The following is a 25,947-nucleotide window of genomic DNA, read 5'->3' as shown; positions in this document are numbered from 1 at the left end:
TGTTTTTGGTGTACTAAGTAAGCCACATGTATGTTAAAGTGTTCGCAGAAAGGAAACTGTTATATGTCATAAAAATGGCCTTCATATATTTATGTATATGTATATATGTGTTTTTTTTTCGTTTGATTTCTTATTCAACCTTTTCAAGATGTTGTTGCACAAATGTTGTCTCCCAACGAGAGATTGTAATATGTGCATAAATTTAATTAAAGTATTAAAAAAAAAAAAAAAAAAAGATACGGTTAGCGCCCAGTTAGCTCCTAGCATTTCTCAACAGCTCTGCCTCCTCTTCGACTGCCCGGGACATTTAAACAATGGATAATCCGTATACAAAGAAATTCATGCTTTTCTCCTCAACAGAGCGTCCCCCGATTGAGCAACAGCGCCGTAAAATAAGAAGAATGGCGCCTAATTACAGAGTTAATAATGCAGACTTTGTAATATCTCACGTGTAGATTCATCAGCCAGATGAAGTGTTTACTGACAATTGACAGTGATAGCGCACATCATCATCACTATTCCAACAATCCTCTCCTCACAGACAAGCGTAAACACACTCGACTATCGCTAAATCAAATTTAACACACGTTTGTAATGACGCTAATTCAGTTTATAATAGGGTTTATTCGCTCGGTCAGCAGGTGGCGGTATCCTCGTACACTGGGGAGTACACTGCCATTAAACGAACAGAAGAAGAAGAAAACATCTGCACATGCGCAGTAAGGATCGGGGAGTCCTGATCCGTAACTATCTTTTTATTTTTCGTTTTTGTCTACATTGTACTGAAATGCTTCATTATTGCAAACATTTTAAGATATACTTGTTATTCTTAACATCTTAACAGATACTCTGACCCAGAACTATCGTAAAACGCTACGACCGGAAGTAGAAACCTTTCGCGCATGCGGGGTACCGATCGGGTTTCCGGTACGGATCGGGTAGTAACATTAACTATGGAACAGATACAGCTTTTGCCACCAGAAGTTTGGGTCTATGTTCTCAGCTACCTGAACACGGAGGAAAAACACACTGTCCGCTTCTGCTGCAAGCACCTAAAGAATCTCGTCGACCACCCGTCTCTGTGGAGAGACTACACGGTAGTGCTGTCCGACCTCCGACGTTATACGTACGGCTTCTGGGACACTTTAAACTACCGCAGTCTCACCCGAGTAACGGTGCGGCATTTGGGGCGCAAAGAGTGGCGACGCCTCGTGAAGTTCCTCCCGTCACTCTCCACCATTGTGTTTGTGGACGGAGGACGGCAGTATAAGGAGAAATACTTGGACGCCCTTTCCAGGTTCCCCGACCTGAGGGGTGTCGGGGTGCGAAACGCTATCTGGGACGAGCCGGTTCTGGGGCACAATCTGGCAGTCCAGCTGGGGAGGCGGCTGACTCAGTTAAGCGTGTGCAACGTCCGTCTGCCCAACACGGTGCAGTTCATCAACAGCGTGTCGCACCTGGTCAACCTGCGGTACTTGCTCTTCCACCAGCAGGGAGAGGGCTACGGGCTGGACACGGTCAGGCCGGTGCCCTGCAGTGTTTTCCACAACCTGCTTCTGAACCTGACCAAGCTCAAACACCTATCCTGGGGGATGAAAGGGGAGCCGCCGGAGCCCCTGCCAGATGATTATTTCAACCCAGCGGACCCGGACCAACCAGGTGAGTCTCGTCACTCATCCAACGGGAAACTGCTGTGGTATAGGCTATCAAAGCATCAAAACCAGGCTTTAGAGCTGGTAAGCCAAGAACTGTGCCATTGTCCTCAAGATTTTCTATGCTGTCCTTCACATCCATCAAGAGACCTAACGCACGTTGGCTCAGGAGGTCACTATTAACAAACCTTAAATATTCTAATATTGCACATAGATATGCTTTAGCTTGTAAATTACATAAAAATGCCCTATTTGCAAACTTGCAACACCAGTAACACCAATGCAGTGTGTTTAGGATAATGTTTATGACTATTATTTGTAAGTGTACATTATGTTACAGCATTACAAATCCCAGTACAGACGACGCTGAAGTTGCCACATAGCCCTGAGTTGTTCCTGGGAATTTGTCTAGGTTGAAACAACTTTTTGTAGACGTGTGCTTTGCACCTGCACTTTTACACATAGACAAACCTTGAATGCAATCCGCGATCTAGCCTAATCACACGAACTACTGCTGGTCAGTTCACTTTACCTCAAATGACAATTTCAAATATTTGTTTAGTGACAGGGACAGCTTGTTTTAAACATGGCAGTGGAAAGGAAAATGACTCAAAATCCAAATTTTAGACTTAATTTAGTGTGTTGGAGAAATTTGTTTTGATACTGCAGTTTTGATACATATGGCCAATCTGCTGTACTAGTATTACTGTATCTCGGTGCTGCATTTGACACAGTGGGCCTCATTGTCCACTGCATCAGCTTAAGCAGTGTGCGTTGTCTCCAAACGAGGGCCAGAGGGACGAGCGCAGCAACAATGGTAAGAACCAGGAGAAGAACAAAGCCAAACAGATTAGTTTGTGTAAATGCTTTTATTACAAAGTATCCAGCATAATGAGATGGCTGTGCCACTATATCAACAAACTAACATATCCTGAAAGGGCTGATTAAACAAAAGAAAAATACTTCTGCTGCCAAGCTGCAGATTAGGTCATGTACAAATAGTGACTAAAGACAAGTTTCCCTTACTGCATACTGCAGTGTTCTGTTTCTTACTTAATTGCTGCAACTTTTACCCAACGTTTTATACTATTACAACTGCAGATGGTTTTATTTGCTGTGCAGCACTGTGGTCAAAGTCCGTTGTGTCCACCTCCAGTCCTTGAGAGCCACTGTCCTGTAGCTTTTAGATGCATCCTTGTTCTGACACACCTGAATCAAATGAATGGCTTGTTACCAGGACTTTGCCAAACTTGATGGCATGCTGAAGAGGTAATCCAATCATTTAATTCACCTGTGTTGGAGTAGGGATGCATCTAAAAGCTGCAGGACAGTAGCTCTCGAGGACTGGAGTTGGACGCCCCTGTGCTAGGATATAGAAATAAACATACTTTTTGGTCCTGCAGTGTTCTGCTACGGTGGCCCTGTGCTGACCACTCTGGAACTGGTGGATTACCCAGAAACCACCCTGTCAGAGAATGCGCTGAGAAGTCTCACCTCTCTTGAGTCGCTGGCCGTCAGGTACAGGTACATCAGAGAGGGCGTTGAGTGTCGCCTGCAGGCCTGGCTGAGTCCTCTGCAACACTTAAAATCTCTCACTATCATCGGTGAGTAACTCTGCTGTTCTGCAGTTTGTGTGGGTTTCTTTTAGTTGGTCTGGGACAACTGCATAATTGTTAGGCAACTAATATTTTTTGCGCAGGTTTAAAAAGCATCTTTCTGCATCGTTATATGCAGTTTATTTGGCAATGTCAGTGCATCTTAATTCCTGGTTTTCAAAGCAGAACTGAGCCTCAGGCGGGGGAAATAATAATAATAATAATAATAATGGATTGCATTTATATAGCACTTTTCGAGACCCTCAAAGCGCTTTACAATTCCACTATTCATTCATTCACTCACATTCACACACTGGTGGAGGCAGCTACAGTTGTAGCCACAGCTGCCCTGGGGCCGACTGATAGAAGCGAGGCTGCCATATCGGCCCTTCTGGCCATCACCAGTAGGCGGTAGTTGAAGTGTCTTGCCCAAGGACACTACGACCGAGACTGTCCGAGCCGGGGCTCGACCTAACTACAAGATGAACTCCCAACTCTCGAGCCACGATCGCCCGAAATCCAAGTTTCTCCTTAACTCTTGGTGCTGCTTTCTGTCCTTGTAGGTGGGAATTCTCTCACTACCTATACCACCACCATCCCACCCAGTGTGACCAGGCTGACGCTGCGAGTAGCCATAACGCTGAAAGACATGGACTCTATTGCGCCTAAAGTTCCAGGACTGGAGCACCTTGATATTGAACAGAACCGCTCCAGTGGCAGTCTCTGCAGACGGATCCCTATGCTGTTTCCTCAACTCAAGACACTCAGGATACGGTGAGCCTTAGTTCATCCTAGTTTTTCTGCCTGGCAGTCTAAGCAGGAGAATGTTGATCAGACTGTATTATTTATCATAAAGTAAAGCATAATGTCTTCTCATTTGAGAACATTAGGTTTTTCCTTAAGAATGGCTAAAAACAAGTATTCAGTTATAAAACATTTTAGATTCATTTTCAACTAACAGATTATCCCATCAGGTTACCCAAAATTATTTGGATAAATTTGGTCATTTCAAGATTTTGCAGGGAACTAATCTGTGGGGACAGTTTTCTGCAGTGAATGAACAGTTTGTTCTTTTTGTTTTTTTAAAATGTCTAATCCCTGTAATAAAATTATGTTTCAAGAAATGTAATGATCTAAGTAAGGGAAGATTTGGATAAAATCCCAGTGAAGAGGTCTCCACAAACTACTGTTAATTAAAAATGAAAATAAGCATTAATCAGTCATTTAAGAAATGCTGATTGTTTAAATGTGCACTTCTCTTCTATATAACCTGCCTCAAAATATACAGGGCACTAAAGCATCCATACATGATGAAATCTTAGTCCGTTCAGTGGTGATCGGATGTGGCAGTTTGATTTGTGCAAGTTGTTTCTTGTGTCAATCGGGAAGTCCCCCCCTACAACTGCTCAGTTAGCATCAGCTATTTTAAATTAACTATAAGTTTGTTTGTTTTTTCCTGGAAAAAATTGTTTCCTGTTTTGTTTTTTGTTTTTTAAAGCTGCAGGCCTTTTTTTTTTTTTTTTTTGTATCTGTATAACAGGGTATGAGGTCCACATGACCCAAAGACCTACAATAGACCTATTAATAAGTAAATGAGGGTGGCAGTGGCTCAGGATGTGGATTGTCTACCAATCCGAAAGTCAGTGGTCAGATTTCCATTGGGCAAGAATCTGAACCATGAGTTGCTTTGATGCCTTAATCAGGATGTGTGCGTGTGTAAGAGATGTTGGATTAAGGCGCCTGGGCATAGAAAAGCACTTGTATGGATGTGTGTGTTCGATTGGGTGAATGAGAGCTTTGAGTTCTCAGCTGGAGAAGAAAGGTGCTATTTAAGTACCAGTCCATTTACTGTTTAAAGACGTTTCAACAAGCAAACAAGAAAATGACCTTACTACAACCCTATAAGATATTGTGAACCTGCTCTTGAGGTACGTTAACGAGTCCTGTCCTGTTTCCTGCAGATTTTTCCGCCGGGAACCAGAGAAAGACCTGCTGAGCCTCCACAAGCTGCGACACCTGGTGCGCCTGGAGCTGATCGTGGAGCGTTCGTTCATCCTCCGAGATTACCTCAACGGGCACCCTTGGCCGAGCCCATCTGTGCAGGAGCTGATCAGTGAGCTGCAGGAGCTGTCTGAGAACAGGATCACGGTCATAACAACGATGCGGCAAAGGAACCCACTGCGTGAATGTGACTGTGTGTGGGAAGGAGACTGAACGGGTGCGAGGCAGAAATGTGGGAATTAAGTTATTTTTCTTCCCAAAAGCACTGCACCAGAATGAGCAGTGTCAAGAAGACCTGAGGTAAGACCCGTTGTCTGAAGGCATATGAAGGCAGCCATGGATCAGGAGTACTGAAGGTCTTCTCAGTCATAAAGCTAATAAATAGGCCGAAATGTGACACTTTTTTTTTTTTTTTGGCAACAAACAGAAGAGCAGAGTAGCAGTTGCATCATGTTATGTCTGGCTGGTTTGTAAAATGGTGCAATCCACAAACAAAATACGTTAGTTATGTGCATTGTTAAACGATGCCTTACATGCTCAGGCATGGTCTTTAAAGACATAAGAAGCTCTTAAATAATCAGATCTGTCAGTTTATTCCAGTTCCCAAAGTGACTGATTCAAGTAGCCCGTTTTGTTCTGTAAGATCTGACAGTACTGTTTACATAATGTAACACATGAAGAACAGTAGCAGCAAGTCATGTTTTGAGAAGGCAGTTTACGTTGAAAACTCCTTAAAAAATTCTTTCTTAAACAGAGTTGTGCTGGGATCAGCCTGTGTGTCTGACACATCTGTCAGAGGCAAACGTTTAGCTGTTGGGTCATCTGAGTTTTGCTTTCTGGATGAAAAATTAAAGATAGTTTGAAGAGCTGAAAAGACTCTAAAATAGGTTCATTATTTTAATAATGGAGATCTTTGCGTCCTTGACAGAAAAAACTAAACTGGGTAAGAGGACACAAACCTCAGGATCAAAGTTGCCTAGTGGTCAAAATATTTTTGTTTTGAAACCATTACATGAAATGTCAGGACCAGAAACGGCTTCTGTGTTACTGCAAAAACGCAGTATTGTTACGTTTTGAGTCCAGGTGACTTAATTTTTTGATTTCAAATTGATCATTGCAATATTTGAGCTTTCAGGTTGTGTAAGCTAATTATTTCTTATTCATTTATTGCTTTTCAACAAGCCCTACAGTTATTTCTGAAGCGCAACATTTTTCTAAATGTCTGCAGATTTTTATTTTTATTTTTTTTAGCTTTACAATTTGAATGTAGCAAGAAATGCAGAAGGGTTCGTTTTAAAAACTCCTTTGTTCAACAGGGTTAATGTTACATTTCTTTGCTGAGTGTTTTACTTTTATGGATGAATAAAAATTCATTAGAACATTTTTTTCCTGTGATTTATACAATATGGAAGAGTCCTAAAAAATTGATATAGAACTTCCAACTGTTTTGAGTATTTTAGTCAAGATTCTGCAGAACTGTGATATTTGATGTGTTGTCTCTCCTTCATGCAGTAATTAAAATAGCTTGACCACAGCTGACCTTGTTGCAGATTTTATTAACATGAAAATTCCACAACACTAGTTTAACCTTTACATGAGGGATGGAAGAAAGCCCAGATGAAGTACTGAATGTCCCACACTGATGTTAAGATGTACCTCAGAACTCCAGGAGCACAGATTGCGGCTCCACAGAGTTCAGGGCGATTTCTTGTTTCCGTCCATAGAGTCCATGTTCTACCTTTACACCTGCATTTGTGCACTTCGCTGAACCTGTCATGAGTTCTCTGCAGGCGGAGACCAGACTTGAGAAGAGCTGAGCACCCCACCACAGCTCGCATCCACCCTTGTACTGCATCCTTCTGTTGGGTGCTGGCTTCCCAAGCAGGGAGTCTTGGGGGACAAATAAAATACTTCCAGGAAGATCCAGGAGGGACACACAATGCCCGGAATGTTTCCGGAAAAGCCTGGTAGTCATCAGAGTGTTGGCTGTTGAGGACACGGTGGAAAACAGACAAAGCCTTAGGCCACAAGATGGAAATCTGTTTGACTGTTACGTTTAGTTATACATAAATTTATCATCCTGTTAACATAAGATTACCCCTTAAATTCATATTATGTCCACCTTGCTTGGATCCCCCTTTGCCTTCAGACCTGGATTAATTCTTAGCATGAATTCAGGAAGGTGCTGGAAACATTCCTCAGAGATTTTGGTTCATATTTACATGCAAGCATCACACAGCTGCAGCTGATCCATAACATGAATCTCCAGTTCCACCTCATCCAATGAACTCAATGCTATGTTCAAGATACCAATTTAAGATGATCCGAGCCTTGTGACATAACACAATCGCACATGATCACGCTTTACTCATCAGGTGGTGAGTAAAGCGTGATCACTAAAGGATGGACATGGTCAGCAATAATACTCAGGTTGGCTGTGGTGTTTAAACAACACTCAGTTGGTACCAAGCAGCTCAGAGTGTGCCAAGATAAATATCCTACACTCACGCATGCACCACCCACACCAACCTGCAGGATCCACACTTTCATGTTGTTTACTGTCAGAATGTCACAGCAGAAAAACTCATCAGACCAGGCAATGCTTTTACAGTCTTCTGTTGTCTAAATTTGATCAGCCTGTGTGAACTATAGCCCGAGTTTCCTTTTCTTAGCTGATAAGATCATTGCCTTTAAGAGCAGTGAGCGTACATACTGTGTTTGAGTTGTTTGGATAACTTTTACATGTTTTGTGGGTTGTTTTTTTTTTTCAAAGTGCTGTTTGACACTTTTTTTTTTTCCCACTTTGGCTCAAAGACCAATTTCTGGATCTCTATAAGAAATTTAAGGTGAGCAACTTTCAGTAGTTAATTTAAATTCATTTGTCTAAGCTGCTATTACCGTTTTCTGGTTATTAGCTACTGTGAGTCAGCTAACATGTGCAGCAGTAACTCACCCATCTCATTTGTCACATCTTCAGTGGCTCCGTGAAAGAAACACACATAGACAACCAATCCCTGCTGAATCTAAGGAGAGGGAGGCACAGTGTGGAAACAATAATAATTAATTGGGTACTTTACAGGATCGCACATAAAAACAAAGTCTCACACATTAATGTTTTAACCTCAAGTAAGCATTTACATTTCATTAATTATGAGAATAAAGTGCCACATTATGCTTCAGCCTGTTACACTGTATATCCTTTCTGAACATGGAAAAGGTTTGAGTAGTCATAAACCTCAATATCCACACGAGATTGGATTATACTCACCGAACAGTGTGTGACTAGACTGATTTAAATACAGTAGTTTTATGAGAACTGATTAAATTAATCCAGTAACTGTTAATAAACCACCATCACACAAAATATAACGTATTGTATTAATCAAATGTTTGATAAAAGTACACCAAAATCCAAAGCAGGGGGCAGCAGGACATGATTATTACATTTCCACGACAAGACAAAGACTTAATTAAATAAAATACATTGAAAAACAAAAGCACCCACCTCTGCCCACTGAGCATCTGCTCCATCCACAGCAGGTTTGAGCTTAATCTTTGCGTGACTACACTGCTGAATGACAGTTCGGGCCTGAAGCCTGATGGGCCTATAAAAAACAGCTGAGCTGCTCGGACACACAAAAACAGACGACAAACCCATTAAACCTCTGTCAAACACCACCTGCCAGCAAAATCAGAATATGAAATAATGAAAATAGGTATAAAAAGACTGATATTTTGTGCTGCACCTGTCAGCATTAGGCGAGGGTTTTGCAGTTTTTTCCACAGCAGAGCTACCGATGGTGAAGACAGGCCAGGGTTTGGTGCTCAGGGCCATCACAGGCTCCAGACCACTGCTAGAGCTCCATTTAGCTGAAGAATCTGCCTCTGGGCCTCTTTTCTTCTTCACTGTGCGCTGGACACTGCAATGACTTCGGATTTGTGTTGATGTATGTGCCTCTGGAGGACTTTTTTGACTTGGAGCCTGAATGTGCTGCAGTGGAGCATGCTGCTCTAAAACAAGCTGTGCTTGGATGCAGTGTTGTGTCCCATTGTTGCCCTGAGGGCTACTTGTTTTTTCCTGTTCTTGAGGCTGTGCAAGCTTCTCTGGCTGGGGATTTATCGGATTCTCTATCCTTTTTTGCTTCTTAGAGCTTTCAGGATCCTTATGTATTTCAAAATGCGAAGAAGTCATTCTCTTCATAGACAAGAGCTTTGTGACAGAGGGGATTTTGGGAGACCTGGGCTGTAAGTTGATGGGATTTTTCAGGTGAAGGAGGATGGGAATTTTGGGCTGAGGATTATCGTGAATTTCAGTCTGGGAGGACAAACTGGAAGAAGGTTCATCCTACAAGTGAGATGGGAGACAAAGTCAGTTCAACTTCATAACTTACATACAACATAATTATGGAGGTGGCAGAGCATGAGCTAGTTCTTTACTAGAGGCTGAACTGTTACTGTTTTGTTCTTCTAGAAACAACTCGTGCTACCTGCAGCCATTTATCTGAGCTCTGGTATCTAAGTAACTTCTGTTTCATAAAATGTGCATGCATAGAATCATCTGTCTAATCTTAATTGAAAAATACTGCCAGCTGCCAGTGCTAGCCCTCAGCCTCCTAGCAGATACACCAATGGTATCAATTTCAAAATCCTACGCTGGCTCGTTCTTAAGTTATCACATTCACAAGATTTTCAGAAAAGCTGACCGGCGACAGATTTGATCTTGTCTGAGATTTTTAGAACAGCTTCTTTTTCCTCTAGAATTTCTTCAACGAACTGCTGCAGAATTATCAAATCAAGCTTTTTGAGTGCCGTACTTATCTCTTATGAGGTTTCTGATTTATATCCAGTGATTGCTGGATGGAAAGGCCAATTAGCTTGAAGCAGCCCAACAACTGAACAGCTCCAACACAAGAAAAACTTGGATCCCAAGACAAGCTGACAGATTATTTTTCTTCTTTTTTTTTTAAATAAAAATGTTTGTATCAGGCATAGGAGACTGATGATGTCACGAAATTGCTTCCTATATGAGCATTTTGACTGCCACTGTGTTGTTGTGTTTATTTGGAGCCAAAAGCTACCAATATCCAAATGGATGTTGAAATAAACACACAAAAAAATCAACCACCATAAATAGTGGCTTGCAAAAGTATTTGGTCCCCTTGAACTTTTCCACATTTTGTCACATTACAGCCACAAACATGAATCAGTTTTATTGGAATTCCACGTGAAAGACCAACACAAAGTGGTGTACACGTGAGAAGTGGAACGAAAATCATACATGATTCCAAACATTTTTTACAAATAAATAACTGCAAAGTGGGGTGTGCGTAATTATTCAGCCCCCTGAGTCAATACTTTGTAGAACCACATTTTGCTGCAATTACAGCTGCCAGTCTTTTAGGGCATGTCTCTACCAGCTTTGCACATCTACAGACTGAAACTCTTGCCCATTCTTCTTTGCAAAGCAGCTCCTGCTCAGTCCGATTAGATGGACAGCGTTTGTTAACAGCAGTTTTCAGATCTTGCCACAGATTCTCGATTGGATTTAGACACCAGACAGGTCAGGGATAAAGTTACTGAGAAATTTAAAGCAGGCTTAGGCTACAAAAAGATTTCCCAAGCCTTGAACATCCCACGGAGCACTGTTCAAGCGATCATTCAGAAATGGAAGGAGTATGGCACAACTGTAAACCTACCAAGACAAGGCCGTCCACCTAAACTCACAGGCCGAACAAGGAGAACGCTGATCAGAAATGCAGCCAAGAGGCCTATGGTGACTCTGGACAAGCTGCAGAGATCTACAGCTCAGGTGGGGGAATCTACAGCTGCTGTCTTAGTCGTGCACTGCACAAAGTTGGCCTTTATGGAAGAGTGGCAAGAAGAAAGCCATTGTTAACAGAAAACCATAAGAAGTCCCATTTGCAGTTTGCCATAAGCCATGTGGGGGACACAGCAAACATGTGGAAGAAGCTGCTCTGGTCAGATGAGACCAAAATGGAACTTTTTGGCCAAAATGCAAAACGCCATGTGTGGCGGAAAACTAACACTGCACATCACTCTGAACATCCCCACTGTCAAATATGGTGGTGGCAGCATCATGCTCTGGGGGGGCTTCTCTTCAGCAGGGACAGGGAAGCTGGTCAGAGTTGATGGGAAGATGGATGGAGCCAAATACAGGGCAATCTTGGAAGAAAACCTCTTGGAGTCTGCAAAAGACTTGAGACTGGGGCGGAGGTTCACCTTCCAGCAGGACAACGACCCTAAACATAAAGCCAGGGCAACAATGGAGTGGTTTAAAACAAAACATATCCATGTGTTAGAATGGCCCAGTCAAAGTCCAGATCTAAATCCAATCGAGAATCTGTGGCAAGATCTGAAAACTGCTGTTCACAAATGCTGTCCATCTAATCTGACTGAGCTGGAGCTGTTTCAGTCTCTAGATGTGCAAAGCTGGTAGAGACAAACCCTAAAAGACTGGCAGCTGTAATTGCAGCAAAAGGTGGTTCTACAAAGTATTGACTCAGGGGGCTGAATAATTACGCACACAACACTTTGCAGTTATTTATTTGTAAAAAAAATGTTTGGAATCATGTATGATTTTCATTCCACTTCTCACATGTACACCACTTTGTGTTGGTCTTTCGCGTGGAATTCCAATGAGATTGATTCATGTTTGTGGCTGTAATGTGACAAAATGTGGAAAAGTTCAAGGGGGCCGAATACTTTTGCAAGCCACTGTATGTTTGAATGCAGAAATTATCCTAAAATGTTTGAGTAGGAAGCTGCAAAAGTGCTTTTTAATTCTGACTCACGTTTGGAGCCTGTCTAAGTGGTCAATTCAATTCAATTCAATTCAATTTCTTTATTGTCCCACAAGGGGAAATTAGTTTAGCAGCAGGAGGATAAGAACAAACAGAACAATACTATAAAACAATAATAACAATAATAATGATAGAAAATTCAAGGACAATTATTTGCCATTAAGGAGACAAGACGCAGTAGGGATAAAAGAGACCTGGAGTCTTTTAGTCCTCCTCGGAGGTACTCTAAAACGGCGGCTGGAAGGCAACAACTCAAACTCACTGTGAAGTGGATGGTTCACACAATTAATAATAGAATGAGCCTTTCTAAGCACATTTCTATTGTAAATGGCCAAAAGTCCATCTTGCCAGCGCCCTGAAATTTTGCTAGCAGTTTTTACCAGAAGTCCCAACCGATTCTTATTCTTCACCGTCAGGTTACCAAACCAGGCAGCGATACAAAAAGACATCACAGATTCGATAAAACTTCTATAAAACAAGGACAACATCTCAGATGAGACATTAAAAGATCTCATTTTCCTTAAAAAGAACAGTCTTTGTTGAACTTTTTTAGTAGTGGCATCAGCATGAGATTCAAAACACAGTTTATGGTCAAGTACCACACCTAGATATTTATAACTCTCAACGATCCCAATATCGGCAGTTTTAATGATAGTGGGTGATGAGCTATAAGAGGACTTCCTAAAATCAATAATCATGTCTTTAGTTTTTGACACGTTAAGTGAAAGGAAGGACTCATCACACCAATTCACAAAATCATCTACAACCTGTCCATGGCCTGACTCGTCCCCCACTAGAAGACTGACGATCACTGTGTCGTCAGCAAACTTCAGGATGTGTCTGTTTGTGAAATTGCTGCGACACTCATTTGTGTACAGAATGAACAGAAGGGGAGAGAGGCAACAACCCTGGGGTGATCCAGTAGAGGAGGAGAGCACATCAGAAAAGACATGATTTACCCTCACACATTGTGACCTATTAGTCAGAAAGTCTGTCACCCAGCCGACCAGACTAGTGTCAAGCTTGAAATGATTGTAAAGCCTGTCAGCAAGTAAGAGGGGTTGAATTGTATTAAATGCACATGAAAAGTCAGCAAATAATAATCTTGCATGGGTGTGGGGGGCCTCAAGATGCTTATACAAGAGATGCAGGAGTGTGACAGCAGCATCCTCCACACCTCTCCCTGCTCTATAGGCAAACTGGAAGGGGTCAAGATGGTGTTCAACATGCATTAAAATCTCCTTCTTAATTATCTTCTCAAATGTCTTCATCACTAAAGAAGTCAGAGCCACAGGCCTAAAATCATTCAGTCAAGGAGCTAAAGCTTTGGCAAACCCACCACTGTGTCCTTGGAATTCACTGTCAGCTGCTCCTCTGCATCACCATCACTATCAGTATCCTCATCATTCGCACTGCCAACATGCAGACAGAGAGAGAAGAGCAGGGAGATATTAGACATAAAAATGGGGAAACCATATCAACAGTTCACTAGTACTTTGAGATACTAAGATAGAAATTACCTGTCTAAGTCGTGAGATGTCAGTTCCTGTAGTTGAGCTGATGTCTGAACCGCTAAACCTCTCGCCTCTGCTTGGTGATTCGGTTTCTTCGTCTTCTTCATGCTGCACTGAGAGCAGTTGTTGATCCACTGCACAACATCAGGCCTCATGGTTCTCCAGAAGTATCTGTAAGAAAGTTCAGATCTGAGACCGTGTTGATGATTCTGACTGAAACGTGTCACTAACGAGAAACAGCGCGAGGGGAAACCTCTCATTCAGCAGTCTGAGACACTTGTTGACGTCGAGGTGGTTGAGCTCGTTGTGATAGTCCACCAGCGCGGTTTCAACCTGCTGCCTGTTCCTCAAAACCAAACGCATTTGGTCTCCCTTCACCGTATGAAGAACACCGTCTGGGAAAGCAGGGGTAGGGTAAATGTTACAGCACAGTGTGAAACAGACTAATTGACACCTTTGTCTTTCCAGTTATGTTTGAGCAGAGGCACAAGTGCCATTGTGTATATTGTATCATTATATTTGGATTTTTGCTGGAGCTGGAGCCTATCCCAGCTGTCATGGGGCGAGAGGCGGGGTACACCCTGGACAGGTCGCCAGTCTGTCGCAGGGCTCTAATTTAAAATATGACTCATACAAAGATGAAGAACAGAAATCTGAAGCTGGACATTAGCATAATGGGTTCTATTTTTATTAAGGAGATTTTTCCCACCACCCTTTTTAAAGTTTGTGTTCCCAGCAGTGCATAGTATAAAATATTGACGTTCTTTTCCTAAATAATATTGGAATTAAAACTCCTTTGTTATGCATACCTGCATGCCTGTGTTTTATCATGGAAAATGCACTACACAGGCATTATTAGTATTTTGTTTTTAGGAGTTTTGAACACACAGATTTGTACGAACCTTTAATGGCAAACTTCTTGCAGAACCTCCTAAAGGTGTTCTTTTCTACATAGTTCAGTCCAGGTGGGTAAGTGCGTTTGGTAAGGTAGAGCTCCACAGCATCGTACTTGGCAAAAATGGCCTGCTAACACAGAGACGTAGATCATGTAAATACATATGGTTCATGAATCTCTGCAGCAAATAAAATTTTGTCAACCTGACAAATCTACAACATACCTCCTCCCCCACCGCAGGCTGGCTCGCCCCTCTGGATGGGACCTTTGGAGGAAACAGATCAGTTATTAGAATTGTGACACTGTTGCATTAATAATACTAAGTAATTGTGATGCTCACTGCGGAGTCCGTGTGGACCGAGAGTGCAGGCACAGCATCTGGATTTAGGGTGATGACCTCCCCACTATGGCTGAAACAGTCGTCAGTGAAATGTATCGAACAAATGGAAGACCGGAGCCGAGGATGCCAGTTTGGACGGCCGGTAGCCTTCAACCACTTTGCCAACAGAGTTGCATTGTGAAGAGGAAACCTAGGGTAATATATTAATGATGAAGAAGTACGCACACTTTACCAAAGCACATTGAAGTCACAGCTACATGATTAATATGGGTTTAAGGGCAGGCCTTTAGCCTTATTTGGGGTATTGCATTAAGTAGCCAAGAAGTAACATGTCAGAGTACACCGATCAGGCATAACAATATGACCACCTGTCTAACAAAGTGTTGGTACCCCTTTTGCTGCCAAGACAGCTCTGGCTCATCAAGGCATGGACTCCACTAGACCCCTGTAGGTGTGCTGTGGTATCTGGCATCAAGATATTAGCAGCAGATCCTTTAAGTGCTGTAAGTTTTAAGGTGAGCCCTCCACGGATCCGACTTGTTTGTCCAGCACATCCCACAGATGCTTGGTTGGATTGATTGAATCTGGAGACCAAGTCAACACCTCAAAGCTATTGTGCTCTTCAAACCTTCCCTGAACAATATTTGGGCATCCTTGTGCTGCAAAAGCAACATCAATTCTTAAGTGTACCAATTATATTCAGTCAAATGCACCATTACTGATTTCTAATGTATAATGGTCCAAAACCTATAGCACAAAAACTAATATTTATTGGGGGTTTTTGTCCTTTCAAGAACAAAGTAAGATATAGAAGTGGTTAAAGTGGTTCTATTATGTTCTCCATGCTTCAAATTTCAAAAACACAAACTAAATTATCTTATTCTGGCTCAGGGCAGGTTCATCTTATAGCTAAAACAAAAGCAGCAGCTTATCAATAACAACTTCTCTAAAACCCAGTTTAATTTTCTGATCGACCATCTTCCAAATGCACTTGGTATAAACATAAGCAAAACTCTGTATACTTTGTGCATGTACTTTATCTGCACCAGATAAACCTATTTAAAAAAAACAGCTCAACATATAAGTATGAAATAAAAACATTGCTAACCCAGCAGTTAGCTTAAAAGCCTGATCTTTTAACTTAGAGGGATAACATCTGCCTTTGTGACATCACATTCATGATAAAATAACAGAAATGAGCAAAAATAAAGCATAATCTGCACACTAAACTCTCACCAGAACAGGAGCGAACACCGTATGTTTTATCGCAGAAGTCCTAAAGGTTTTAGGACTATTATTTTTTCATTAATTAATTCTGTGTTTCTCTGTTTACTTTCGTAGTATAAGCAGCAAACAATCAAGAAAAAAACGATTCATACTTGTGGAAGGTGAGGCCCAGGCGTCTCTCTACTGGTCCACAGCAGTTTGTGCACCCAAGAACACTGCAGCGCATCCACTTCCTCTTGGTTCTGTTAAGGCAGGTTTGGCAGTTGGCGATCCAACTAGCCAGGTCTCGAGTCATGCTGCCCCAGTGGAAGTGCTTTGAAATTTCTTGCTGGCAGACCCCCTGACCATAGTGGCCCTTGCTGTCATGAAACTCTCGCAGGATTGAGTTTACCTGGGATCAAAAGGAAGCACAGTTGGTTAGCAAAGCATGGTTGGATATTTAATAGTATTTGTAAGACCATTATGCAAATTACAGATCACATAAGACTTATGTGATCATGCAATGTCAGTCTGAGTAATAGTTGAGGCATGGGCTGAGGAAAGATGTGCAAATAGAGATGTTAACAGTATTTAAAAAATCCTGGATTTTGGAGCTCTTAGGAGGCTTCCTCCAACAACACGAAGACACCTTAATGCTCATTGCAAAAAGGACACTGGTGTAGTGCTCCAGGTGCAAAGGTGACAGAACCAAGTGGCCCATACAGAATCAGAATCAGAATACTTAATTAATCCCCAAGGAAATTATGTGGGTTACGGTTGCTCCAAGGCAGTAACAGTAACAGACTAAGCCATTTAAACAATACAATATGTTACAGATTTTACTAATTTAAAAAGATAGCGCTAATATATACAAATCACTCAATTATAAATATCAAGAATTAACAGAGATCATTATAAATAAATATCAATAACTCACAAGAATATTACAGAGTAGAAAAGAGCATGCGCAAAAAGGGTGTAACTATTGCAGTGTTTACAGTGTAGCTATTAGATGGATGAGTTGTACAGGGAGATGGCCACAGGCAGGAATGATTTCCTGTGTCGTTCAGTGGTGCTCTTTGGTAATCTCAGTCTCTCACTGAATGTGTTCCAGCCAGCACGTCATGGAGTGGGTGGGAGGTATTGTCCAGCATTGTCTTTATCCTGGACAACATCTGCCTCTCAGACACCAGAGAAGCATCCACCTGCATCATTCTCAGCTTGTCACCCAGGAGGTTTGGCCTCATGGGGTTGAATGCACTGGAAAAGTTAAAAAAACATGACACTCGCAGTGCTCGCTGGCTAGTACGGATGGGTGCAGACACGATTGAGCAGGTAGATGATGGCGTTCTCAACGCAAACTGAAGAGGATCCTGATGTGGTCTGACTACGAGTCGGAGCTGGTCCATACAGGACCACAACCTGCAGAAAACGGGGACCTGCCAGCTCACACAATCTCAGAGGGTCATGAGAAGAGCAGCAGATGAAGTGATGAGGGTCAGATGAAATTAATGGCTGACTGTTTTGTTTGATTCCATTTATAACTGCTGAACGAATTTTCATTGTTGTTAGCTTCTGCAAGAACTAAATAAAGAATATAACCTGTACTTAAAGTGAAAATCTCTTTCACTTTAAGATGCCATTATCCACTCCTCAGTGATGTAAAGATACAGATTAGTTGATGGTTTTAACCAGTTGTGTTTAGTCTCTGAAATTAACACTTCCAGATGTGTTATAATAAGGCGTAAACTGTCATAAAACAAAGTGTTTCCTCCGCTGACCACTGACCACCAGCACAAAAGGTCTTCATTTGAAATCTGTAAGCTAGCAATTACCTCCTCTCTGCTGCGTGGCACGCTGAGAGGTCGAGAAGCCCGTGTGTACATCAGCACTCCATCTTAAAAAGAAAAGACATATTTCTAAAGTTTTACTATGAACATTTCAGCACCTTTATAAATGATTTAATGTGTTCCTTTAGAGCACTGAAGCAGTCAAATAAAAATGAGTATTGCTTGTTGTGTTTAAAACCCTTTCCACTCACCTATTAGGCCAAAGCGCTTGGCCATCCTTTTTAAGGCACTTCTATTTTTCTTGCTTTGCGTTGGTAAAATCCTGTGGCTCAGATATCTAAAGTATGCAAAAGAAAACATGCTAATTTAAACGAACATGCGTCACATGGGTGTGAAGTTTTCGTGTCATCAAACGCATACCTGGCGACATGGTTGTACGTGGTGAAAGTTGGCTCAATGACAGTCTTCCTCCTTGTGTGCTCCTTCACTGTCTGGACTGCGGTGGAGTCTGGAGCTGACGAGCAGTACTGGTGTTCCTGCAGCTCCATAGGGGTTTCCGACTGATCAGTGGCTGGATGAGGGGGCTTTTCGGTTTCGGTATTAGCAGCAGCTGCAGAGATGAGGTCTTCCAGCGTGTTGGAAAGCAGGACTTCCTCATCTGAAGGAATGGGCACCTGAAAGGCACATAGGTTTACCTGATCAGCTCTGAGAACTAACTCAAGTCCACACTCTTAGTACGCTTCTGCAGGACTGGATGGGAAAAAAGCACTATTGCCTAATTCTGTTAAAGTTTCTGAAAGCACTGCAAATTTTGTAATGAAATGAGTAAATATGCAGGTCCAAACACTAAGAAGAATGAAGTGAGTAAAAAAAAAAACCAAAAGTAAATCCGCAGACTTGCTAATTACAATTGACAGGTTTTTAATGTGCTCTCAGTCTTTTGTGTCACCTCCTCATCGGGCATGATGCTGGGTACAGCATCTGATGATAGTGTCGGCTGACCGTCCTCATTCAGGGTATAGCAGGATGGGTCAAAGTGTCGGGAGCAGATGTAGGAGTTTGAGCGCAGCGAGCCTTCATCCCTCTGCGCAACTGTCAGCCATTTCTGCCGCTGCCCGGGGTCCTTTGGAAACCTGCAGATGCACAAAGGCCAGTTTTGCTTTGGAGAACTTACAGAGAAAGCTGAACAAAAGCCAAGTCTGCCTGTGGTGTACCACAAGGCTCCATTTAAGGTCCACTATAGTTCTAAGTAAATGCACTCTGGAAAATACAAGAATATTGTGTTCCAACAATACTTTGTCTTCAGTGAATCAAAGTGAAATCCTGGGTGGCTCATAGCTCAAAATGGTTCAACTCCAAAGCCCCCATAAGCTTTTTTAGCCCTCTGCTATCTCCGCTTGTAATTTAAAAAGTGCCAAACAAATCAGTTATTTTCTTAGGATGCTTAATACCATGTCTCTTCAAATTAAAATCCTTCCCGCGGTTAAAACATTACATATGAAATTCATTTGTTTATTTTTAAAGAACTGCCTGAAATCTGACCTCTTCTGGCTGACTTTATCTCTAGATCTCTCTCACATCTTCATATCTTTAAAATGTGTATTGACTGGAAAAAGTTCTTATTTGTCAATTTATACACACATAACACAAATTACGGCAAGTTATGGCAACCTGTCATTCACATATTATTACAACATGAATGGTAAGTTCTGTTTTAGTTATTCAATCATTCTTTGTGCAAAATACAATTTTTTTGTTTTAGATCTGAGACAATTGAGCCCAGTGTGTAACGCCACCTGACCTGTGGAAGGTGATCTCAGGGTGTATGTAACTGGAAGAATCACAACCATAAACCAGGCAAAACTGGACGCGCAGATTAGCTAGCTCTTTAGTAGGTTGATTCTGGCAAACGTCACAAGCCTTTATCCAGTTCTTCACTGCCGCAGTCACTCCAACCCAGTAATACATCAGCTGGATGGACATCAAGAGTTAAAACACTTTTCTATGAATAGCCTTAATTTTAACCATTTTGGTGACTTAAAGAACACACCTCATTTAAACTCACCATTATTTCCCTTACTGCCCGTTCCCGGCGCGCATGGTTGTTGTTATTGTGGTATTGTATCAGGATCTCACGTATTTCTTCGTCACTCCTAACGACACGGAGGAGGCGGCCTCGATAAGACCGCCACAAACAGCCATCTGGAGGTTTGAGCATTCAGCAACATTCCTAATAAGTGACTGAAAGGCTATATTCAGTGCAGTGCTTTCTCTCATGCATTATCCAGGTGATCTACAAAATGTTCATGGGTGTATGAACATTGGGTAATTCATAGATTCTGAAGATGTGACGTTACTGGAACAACTTTTGTGGCAATGGTTCAATGGTTTTCAATCCATACATTTTAATATTTAATTAGCTATTCAAAATTTCAACTTAAAATGATCTAAAAACATATCAGAAATTTTACTTCCACCTAAATGTAGCACAATGAATTATATATAAATTTTAGTCACAACAGTAGTAGTAGTAGTTCTCACAACAAAGCACCATCTTGTGGTCAATATAGGTATTACACCAAACTGAGCACAGGGTCACAGCGCTGGCTAAACTTCAATTAATGTCTCTTCAACACCATACAAACATTTTGTTTGATGCTGCCAAACATTGAGAACTGTTTTTTTTTTGTGTGTAACATCTACTGTACCTTTGTAAGTAAACTTTTTGCTATCTTTAGAGACCAGCTTTTTCCAGCTTTTTGATGTATTTACTTGAAACTTTCCTGTCAGTAAATAATGCTCCAAACAATCCAGAAAGGCATAAGAGGGCATCTGCAGGTGGAAAAGTGGGAAACAAGGACAGAGAGGTTAAGAAAGGTGATTTAAAACTTTAACAATCACAAAAGATTATTGCAATTACAAGCTTTGCCTTCTGTGATGACAAATTTTAAATCACTTTTTGGTCTGTATTTTGGACAGAAGAAGTCAATTAAAGACATCACTATAGGAAAATATGAGTACATGATAACGTTTTGTTGTAATAAATGATATCCAAGAAAATGCAGGTACAATACATACTGAACAATAGTAAGTTAAAATGTTTCATTAAATACTGTAAATTTTAAAGGCAAGTTCACAATGGTCTGTCAATTATGAACTAAATATGAATTTTCTCTCTTTCTTGGTGCTTATGATTAAATAACTGGTATTCTGTCAATAATGTGTTGACTCACTTTGGCTTTTGGCGGTGGTTTATTTAAAACAAGCAATTAACATTTAGTTACTGTTAATCAATTAGTTCACTGACAAGTACAAAAATAAAAAAATAAAAAGTAAATGCCGAGAGGTTTGTAATAAAAAACGTAGTCTCATATTTAGGCCTGCTCTTGTGGCGCGCACATGCGCAAATGTAAACCGACATTATTTTAATTCTGGAAACGTGTCGTGAAATAAGCAGACGTTTCCCTACCTTAGATCATCTTTCGTCTATTCGACACAAATCCTCGTTACACCGGTTCCAACTTTTAACATAAATTCTACTGCAAGTACTTATTTTTCCCACAGATTTCTTCAAATAATTAAATCTTTTTCTTTCAAATTATCTGAATTTATACACACGTGCTCTAAAGAAACATATTTTAAGAGCAAATTAATAGCTAACTGTGGCGTTTTGTTCCGCGCAAACTTGTCCCGCAGTAATAATCTTTCACGTTCCGGTATGGATAATTTCAAAATAAGGGTTATTACGTTTGTCAATTATTTTTTCATTTTCTTTTATTTTTTTTTAAGTAATTAGCCCTTAAAAAACGAAAAGTGCATTTTTTTTCATGTTCGCGAAACAATTACAAGTATTATGTTGGTCGCAGGGACTGAGTCATGCCAAGTATTCTATAGTAATAAATTACATTATAATGATATATTTCATTCAAAAACGATTTATATGATATTTTTGAACAAACAACAATAAGTTGAATCAAATGAGTAAGCTATACCAAAAAACCCCAACGTTTTACGGATGGGTAGTGATGGGAAGAAAATACATATATAAAAGAAAATAAAGTACACTTATAAAACTATTTCTTGAATGGTAGTCGTTTGTTTGCGTTTTCAGTGCTTTTATTTTCACAGGAAATAATTTTAACGGAAGTTTAATTGCTGTCACATGGTCATCACTTGACAGAAGAATGATTTCACACAGGTTGCAGAAGCTGCCGTAACCCAAGCTTACTGAGTGTAGCTCACTTCCGTTCTCTGACAGAAACAAGAGCGCCCCTCGCAACTCCGGAGGACGCATTGTTCTCTCTGCAAGACCAGAGTCATGTGATCGTGACGAATAAGTCTAAGTAAGTAAATGATACTTCCAGCCATCAAGGAGCAAGGGCAGAGGAATTGGTTTCCACCAGACGGGGACAAAGATCAATGCTCGTTTTTAGATGCAGTACTGCCAAACCCACAGCCATCCAATATTGATTCTCTGCATTATTCTGAAGTCGTTCCACAATTTGTAGATGCAGTTTTTATTTGTTTGTTTGTTTGGTTTCTCGTTTTTTTTATTTTTGCAGATTGGTGACCCTCTGTTCATCTTTATGCCTGACAAAATCTCCCAGCTTAAGATGCTCTTTTTACACCCGGTCTGTTACTGACCTGTGCCAGTTAACATACATAGATAGATGGCTTAAAAGGAGGCATACAGAGCCTTTATTCCCCCAGCTGTGTATTTTAATTAGGAAGTCATCAAATGACAGTATTATTTTAGTTTTGAAGACTTTATGTCCCAAATTATTATTGACTGTGATTTTTATTTATTTATTTTTCACTCTGATGCCTCAGATTTTTCTTGGTATGATTCACTGTTGCTTGGTGGCAAAGATATTCGATTCTTATGAGAAACATTGGGACAGGTGTCCAGTAGAAATGCACACATTATGAGATATCCTGAGAGGTACTTGTTCTGTCTACTTTGCTGTTTAACTTACTTTTCTTCATCTGCTGTCTGCCTTTCAGAGAGAATGGAGAAAACAAGAACAATGACCGATTTTAAAAGATAAGTAGACACATATTTATTCTATGACTGTATCAGAACTCTGATCGGTAACTCTTCTTATTTATTTAATTTTTTGTTATTATCTTTATTTAACTTTCAGTGAAGAGACGAAGGACGAAATAGCAAATGCTGTAAACTCATTAGAAAAAGATAAGTGTATGATTACTTTATATTATTATGGCAACTCCTCCTGAAACCAGCAGGTTTTGTAGTTGCTGAAATCATTTATTGACTTTCCTCTTGTCTTGTTTTTCTCTTTTTTGTTATTGTCTGTTATTGTCTTCTTTCCTTTTAACTTTCAGAGAAGAGAGCGAAACAGCATGTGCTGTAAACTCTCATTATAAAAAGATAAGTCTACATTTATTTTATATTATGATCACAACTGTTGGAAAATGGAAAAGCATAGCAAAAAGTGCTTCTATGAGTGAGCGTGAATGGGTGAACGAGGTAAATTGTATTGCTATTTCAGCAGTCCAGCTTACTTACATCTATAGTGAGATGGTACAACAAGTTTCACATCTTATGTTATATGGCAGTGATAAAGTGTAGTATAAAAACTGTTTAACAAGATCGTATTAATGATTTCATTATATAGCTACATGATTACTGTCTGTGAGTTATAGTTCCTAGAATTGTACACATTTGTCCTGCAGCTGGGTAATTATCATGTTTAAATTTTGCCAGAACCACATCAATCTGAATGCAACAGCTGTGCAAATACCTGCAAGTAAATATACACAAATATGTAATTTTATTTAAATGTGTATGATTATTTTATTGGTATATTATTGTTTATTACTTTTGTTTTTTTATATTTGCTATTATATTTGTTTATTTTATGTGAATTAATAGGGTAATATAACCAAGAAAATGAAGTGCTAGAGTAGCAATATAACATCAAGTTTACACACATTAAAGTTAGGAGGTATTTTAAAAGTAGGGTGGAAGTTAGAGAGATTTGGGATCTCAAGTGCATCCCTTTGTTTACAAAGTAACTGAGTAATGCATTCCAGTGATCATCAGACAGTAACACAGCATGCTGAGATGGAGGAAAGAACAATAATGAAAGTAATGCTCTTATTAGTATCCAATAATTATTACAATTTATTCATTATAAGAATCAAAAGGGTTTATGGAAATATTTATGATGGACCACAAAACCCATGGAATCACAGTCATTCGGTTGTTTGATGGGTGTTTCGTAGGCCATGAGATTGATTGTTTATCCACAGTGAATGAGAAACAATTTTTGAGTGACTTGATTGAGTTTGGCAAAGCAGTGATTGTTAAAAGAATTAACAAGGCACACAATGTTATCATCATCTGAAGAAGCTGAAGAAATATAAATAAAACTTGAATATAAGAGAATCATCACTAAAGCATGTGGCATAGATTGTTTTGAGAGCATTTTTAAGCCTCACTGAAAAACAACATGCATGGCGACTTGTTCAGTTAGGCAAAACAATTATTCCAAGGCATGACTAAAAGAGTGCCAGCAGCTCCTCCCAGTCTAACTAAACAATAAATAAAAACAATACAGCACTCTGTCTGTGTCTGGCTGAGGGATTTCCATCCTTCTCTCTTCATTTTTCAGTTTTTCATGTGTTTGTAGAGACTGGTAGTGTCCCACAGTATCAGAAAGCCTTCATACACAATCCAGTTTTGGCCGATTACACAAACAACTGACAAATTCTAAATCTCTTTTATTTTGTTTATATTGAAAGATGCACAACTCAGATACGAGTACATCAGTCTTTCTAGCTGCATTGGTAGACACAATAGTATGACATGTTGTCTCTGAGATGGTGAGCTCAGCTTCAGAACTCCATCAGATGTGTGTATGGTCCATTGGTGTCAAGCTTCAGCACTTGTCTGTTACCATAGGTCCCGTGTTTTACTGTCACTTCAGCGCTGCTCTCAGCTACAGCAGCATTCAGCTCCTTCTCACACAGAGCAACGAATGCGCTGTACAGTCGCAGCCCATCCTCCTTGCTGATGTTGTTGTGGTACTGCATGCCTCTGCCTTTGGCCTTTCCTCCCAGCGTGGCCTGAGGGACAATCAGCAAACTCCCGGGAAGGTCCAACACTGACACCATCTTCCCAGAATCCGACTCGCTCAGCCGCAGGTTCAACAGCGTGGACACTGGACAGAGCGAGGACACAACTTTTTTTTATCATCTGTGGAGGGATTCACAGGGAAGCAGGGGTTCACTATTTAGAACAAAGGAAAAAGTAAAAAATTCACTGACCCATCTTGGGTAGGATGTCATCTGTGGCTCCTTTGAAGAAGCAGATGTAGATCACCATCCCTCTTTCAATCTGAGAGTACAGATAAAAGCAGAAATGTTAAATACAGTAAAAATTATGTCCTTTCTCCAAGATGTTGCATCATGTGCAACACATATAAAGTCAAAATAAGAAAAGGTCTGACACACACATCGTGAATCAATATATACATTACTTTGTATTTCTGAACTAGTAATTGATATTGATTTTGTCAATATTTACTTAATGTCTTTGTTTTATATTGATAGCTTTTTAAGCATATTATCAGTATTGCTAGCACTGATTGGTTTATGTCTGCAAAGCAGTGATAGAGAATGCGTCTCTCACCTGGACAAACTGAGCTTCGGAGTGTTCATCTGCTGGTTTCACCTGCAGCCTGGCCTGCAAACACTGCTGCAGTACCGTCCGGGCCACCGGATTGCAGCCTTTCTCCGTCATTACTGCCAGGCTTTAACTCCTATCTCCTTTGTTTATACGTCTTAACAATCTCCACTTTTCAAAACAGTGCTTTAGCGTCCAGGAGAAACTGCTTAACATGTATAATATTAACTAACCGTCTCTCCCTAAAAGCGCTAAACCTCTCTAACACCTGAGAGAAATGAATGAGAAAAAAATGTGACCCATTTAACCCACTTCCGTGTCGACATTGGCTGTAACTGTTCAGAAATGTTCACGACTGCGCGCTACTTTCGCATACCGTCCTTACCTACTTGCCTTTTTCCTCTGTGTCGTCTTTAAACGGACTTTTCAGCACCTTTCACCACTCAGAGAATTAGTTCGGAGTTTCAGGATCAAAATAGGTG

At 40.6% G+C, this 25,947-nt stretch overlaps 3 protein-coding genes across 3 annotated transcripts; 1 reads left to right on the top strand and 2 right to left on the bottom strand.

Annotated features, from left to right (window-relative positions):
• The first annotated feature begins 902 nt into the window (after positions 1 to 902).
• On the top strand, positions 903 to 6,269 carry LOC146611597 (uncharacterized). Its single transcript, XM_085343101.1, has 4 exons — positions 903 to 1,659; positions 3,056 to 3,256; positions 3,811 to 4,021; positions 5,209 to 6,269. Exons 1-4 carry the CDS (start codon positions 903 to 905, stop codon positions 5,459 to 5,461), a joined length of 1,422 nt encoding a protein of 473 aa, XP_085199227.1. The 3' UTR covers positions 5,462 to 6,269.
• A 636-nt stretch (positions 6,270 to 6,905) lies between these two features.
• LOC146611596 (uncharacterized) lies at positions 6,906 to 20,646 on the bottom strand. Its single transcript, XM_085342987.1, has 18 exons — positions 20,523 to 20,646; positions 19,880 to 20,016; positions 19,616 to 19,785; positions 18,764 to 18,947; positions 18,235 to 18,488; positions 18,066 to 18,151; positions 17,860 to 17,921; positions 16,198 to 16,436; positions 14,819 to 15,008; positions 14,702 to 14,743; positions 14,486 to 14,609; positions 13,837 to 13,978; positions 13,590 to 13,754; positions 13,409 to 13,481; positions 8,995 to 9,593; positions 8,754 to 8,871; positions 8,202 to 8,271; positions 6,906 to 7,234 (listed from the first exon to the last, which is right to left on the bottom strand). The coding sequence occupies exons 1-18, from the start codon at positions 20,644 to 20,646 to the stop codon at positions 6,906 to 6,908; spliced, it is 3,108 nt and encodes a 1,035-aa protein (XP_085199113.1).
• A 4,029-nt stretch (positions 20,647 to 24,675) lies between these two features.
• On the bottom strand, positions 24,676 to 25,678 carry dtd2 (D-aminoacyl-tRNA deacylase 2). Its single transcript, XM_085343279.1, has 3 exons — positions 25,472 to 25,678; positions 25,108 to 25,177; positions 24,676 to 25,001 (listed from the first exon to the last, which is right to left on the bottom strand). The coding sequence occupies exons 1-3, from the start codon at positions 25,580 to 25,582 to the stop codon at positions 24,676 to 24,678; spliced, it is 507 nt and encodes a 168-aa protein (XP_085199405.1). The 5' UTR covers positions 25,583 to 25,678.
• Positions 25,679 to 25,947: the final 269 nt, after the last annotated feature.

Source organism: Diplotaxodon limnothrissa, linkage group LG19, assembly GCF_057381915.1.
Source record: "Diplotaxodon limnothrissa isolate DT_005_m linkage group LG19, D_limnothrissa_male_GT1.1, whole genome shotgun sequence".
In the NCBI taxonomy this organism is placed as follows: domain Eukaryota; kingdom Metazoa; phylum Chordata; class Actinopteri; order Cichliformes; family Cichlidae; genus Diplotaxodon; species Diplotaxodon limnothrissa.
Note: the sequence above shows the minus strand (reverse complement) of the source record. Positions and strands in the feature narration are given on the sequence as shown.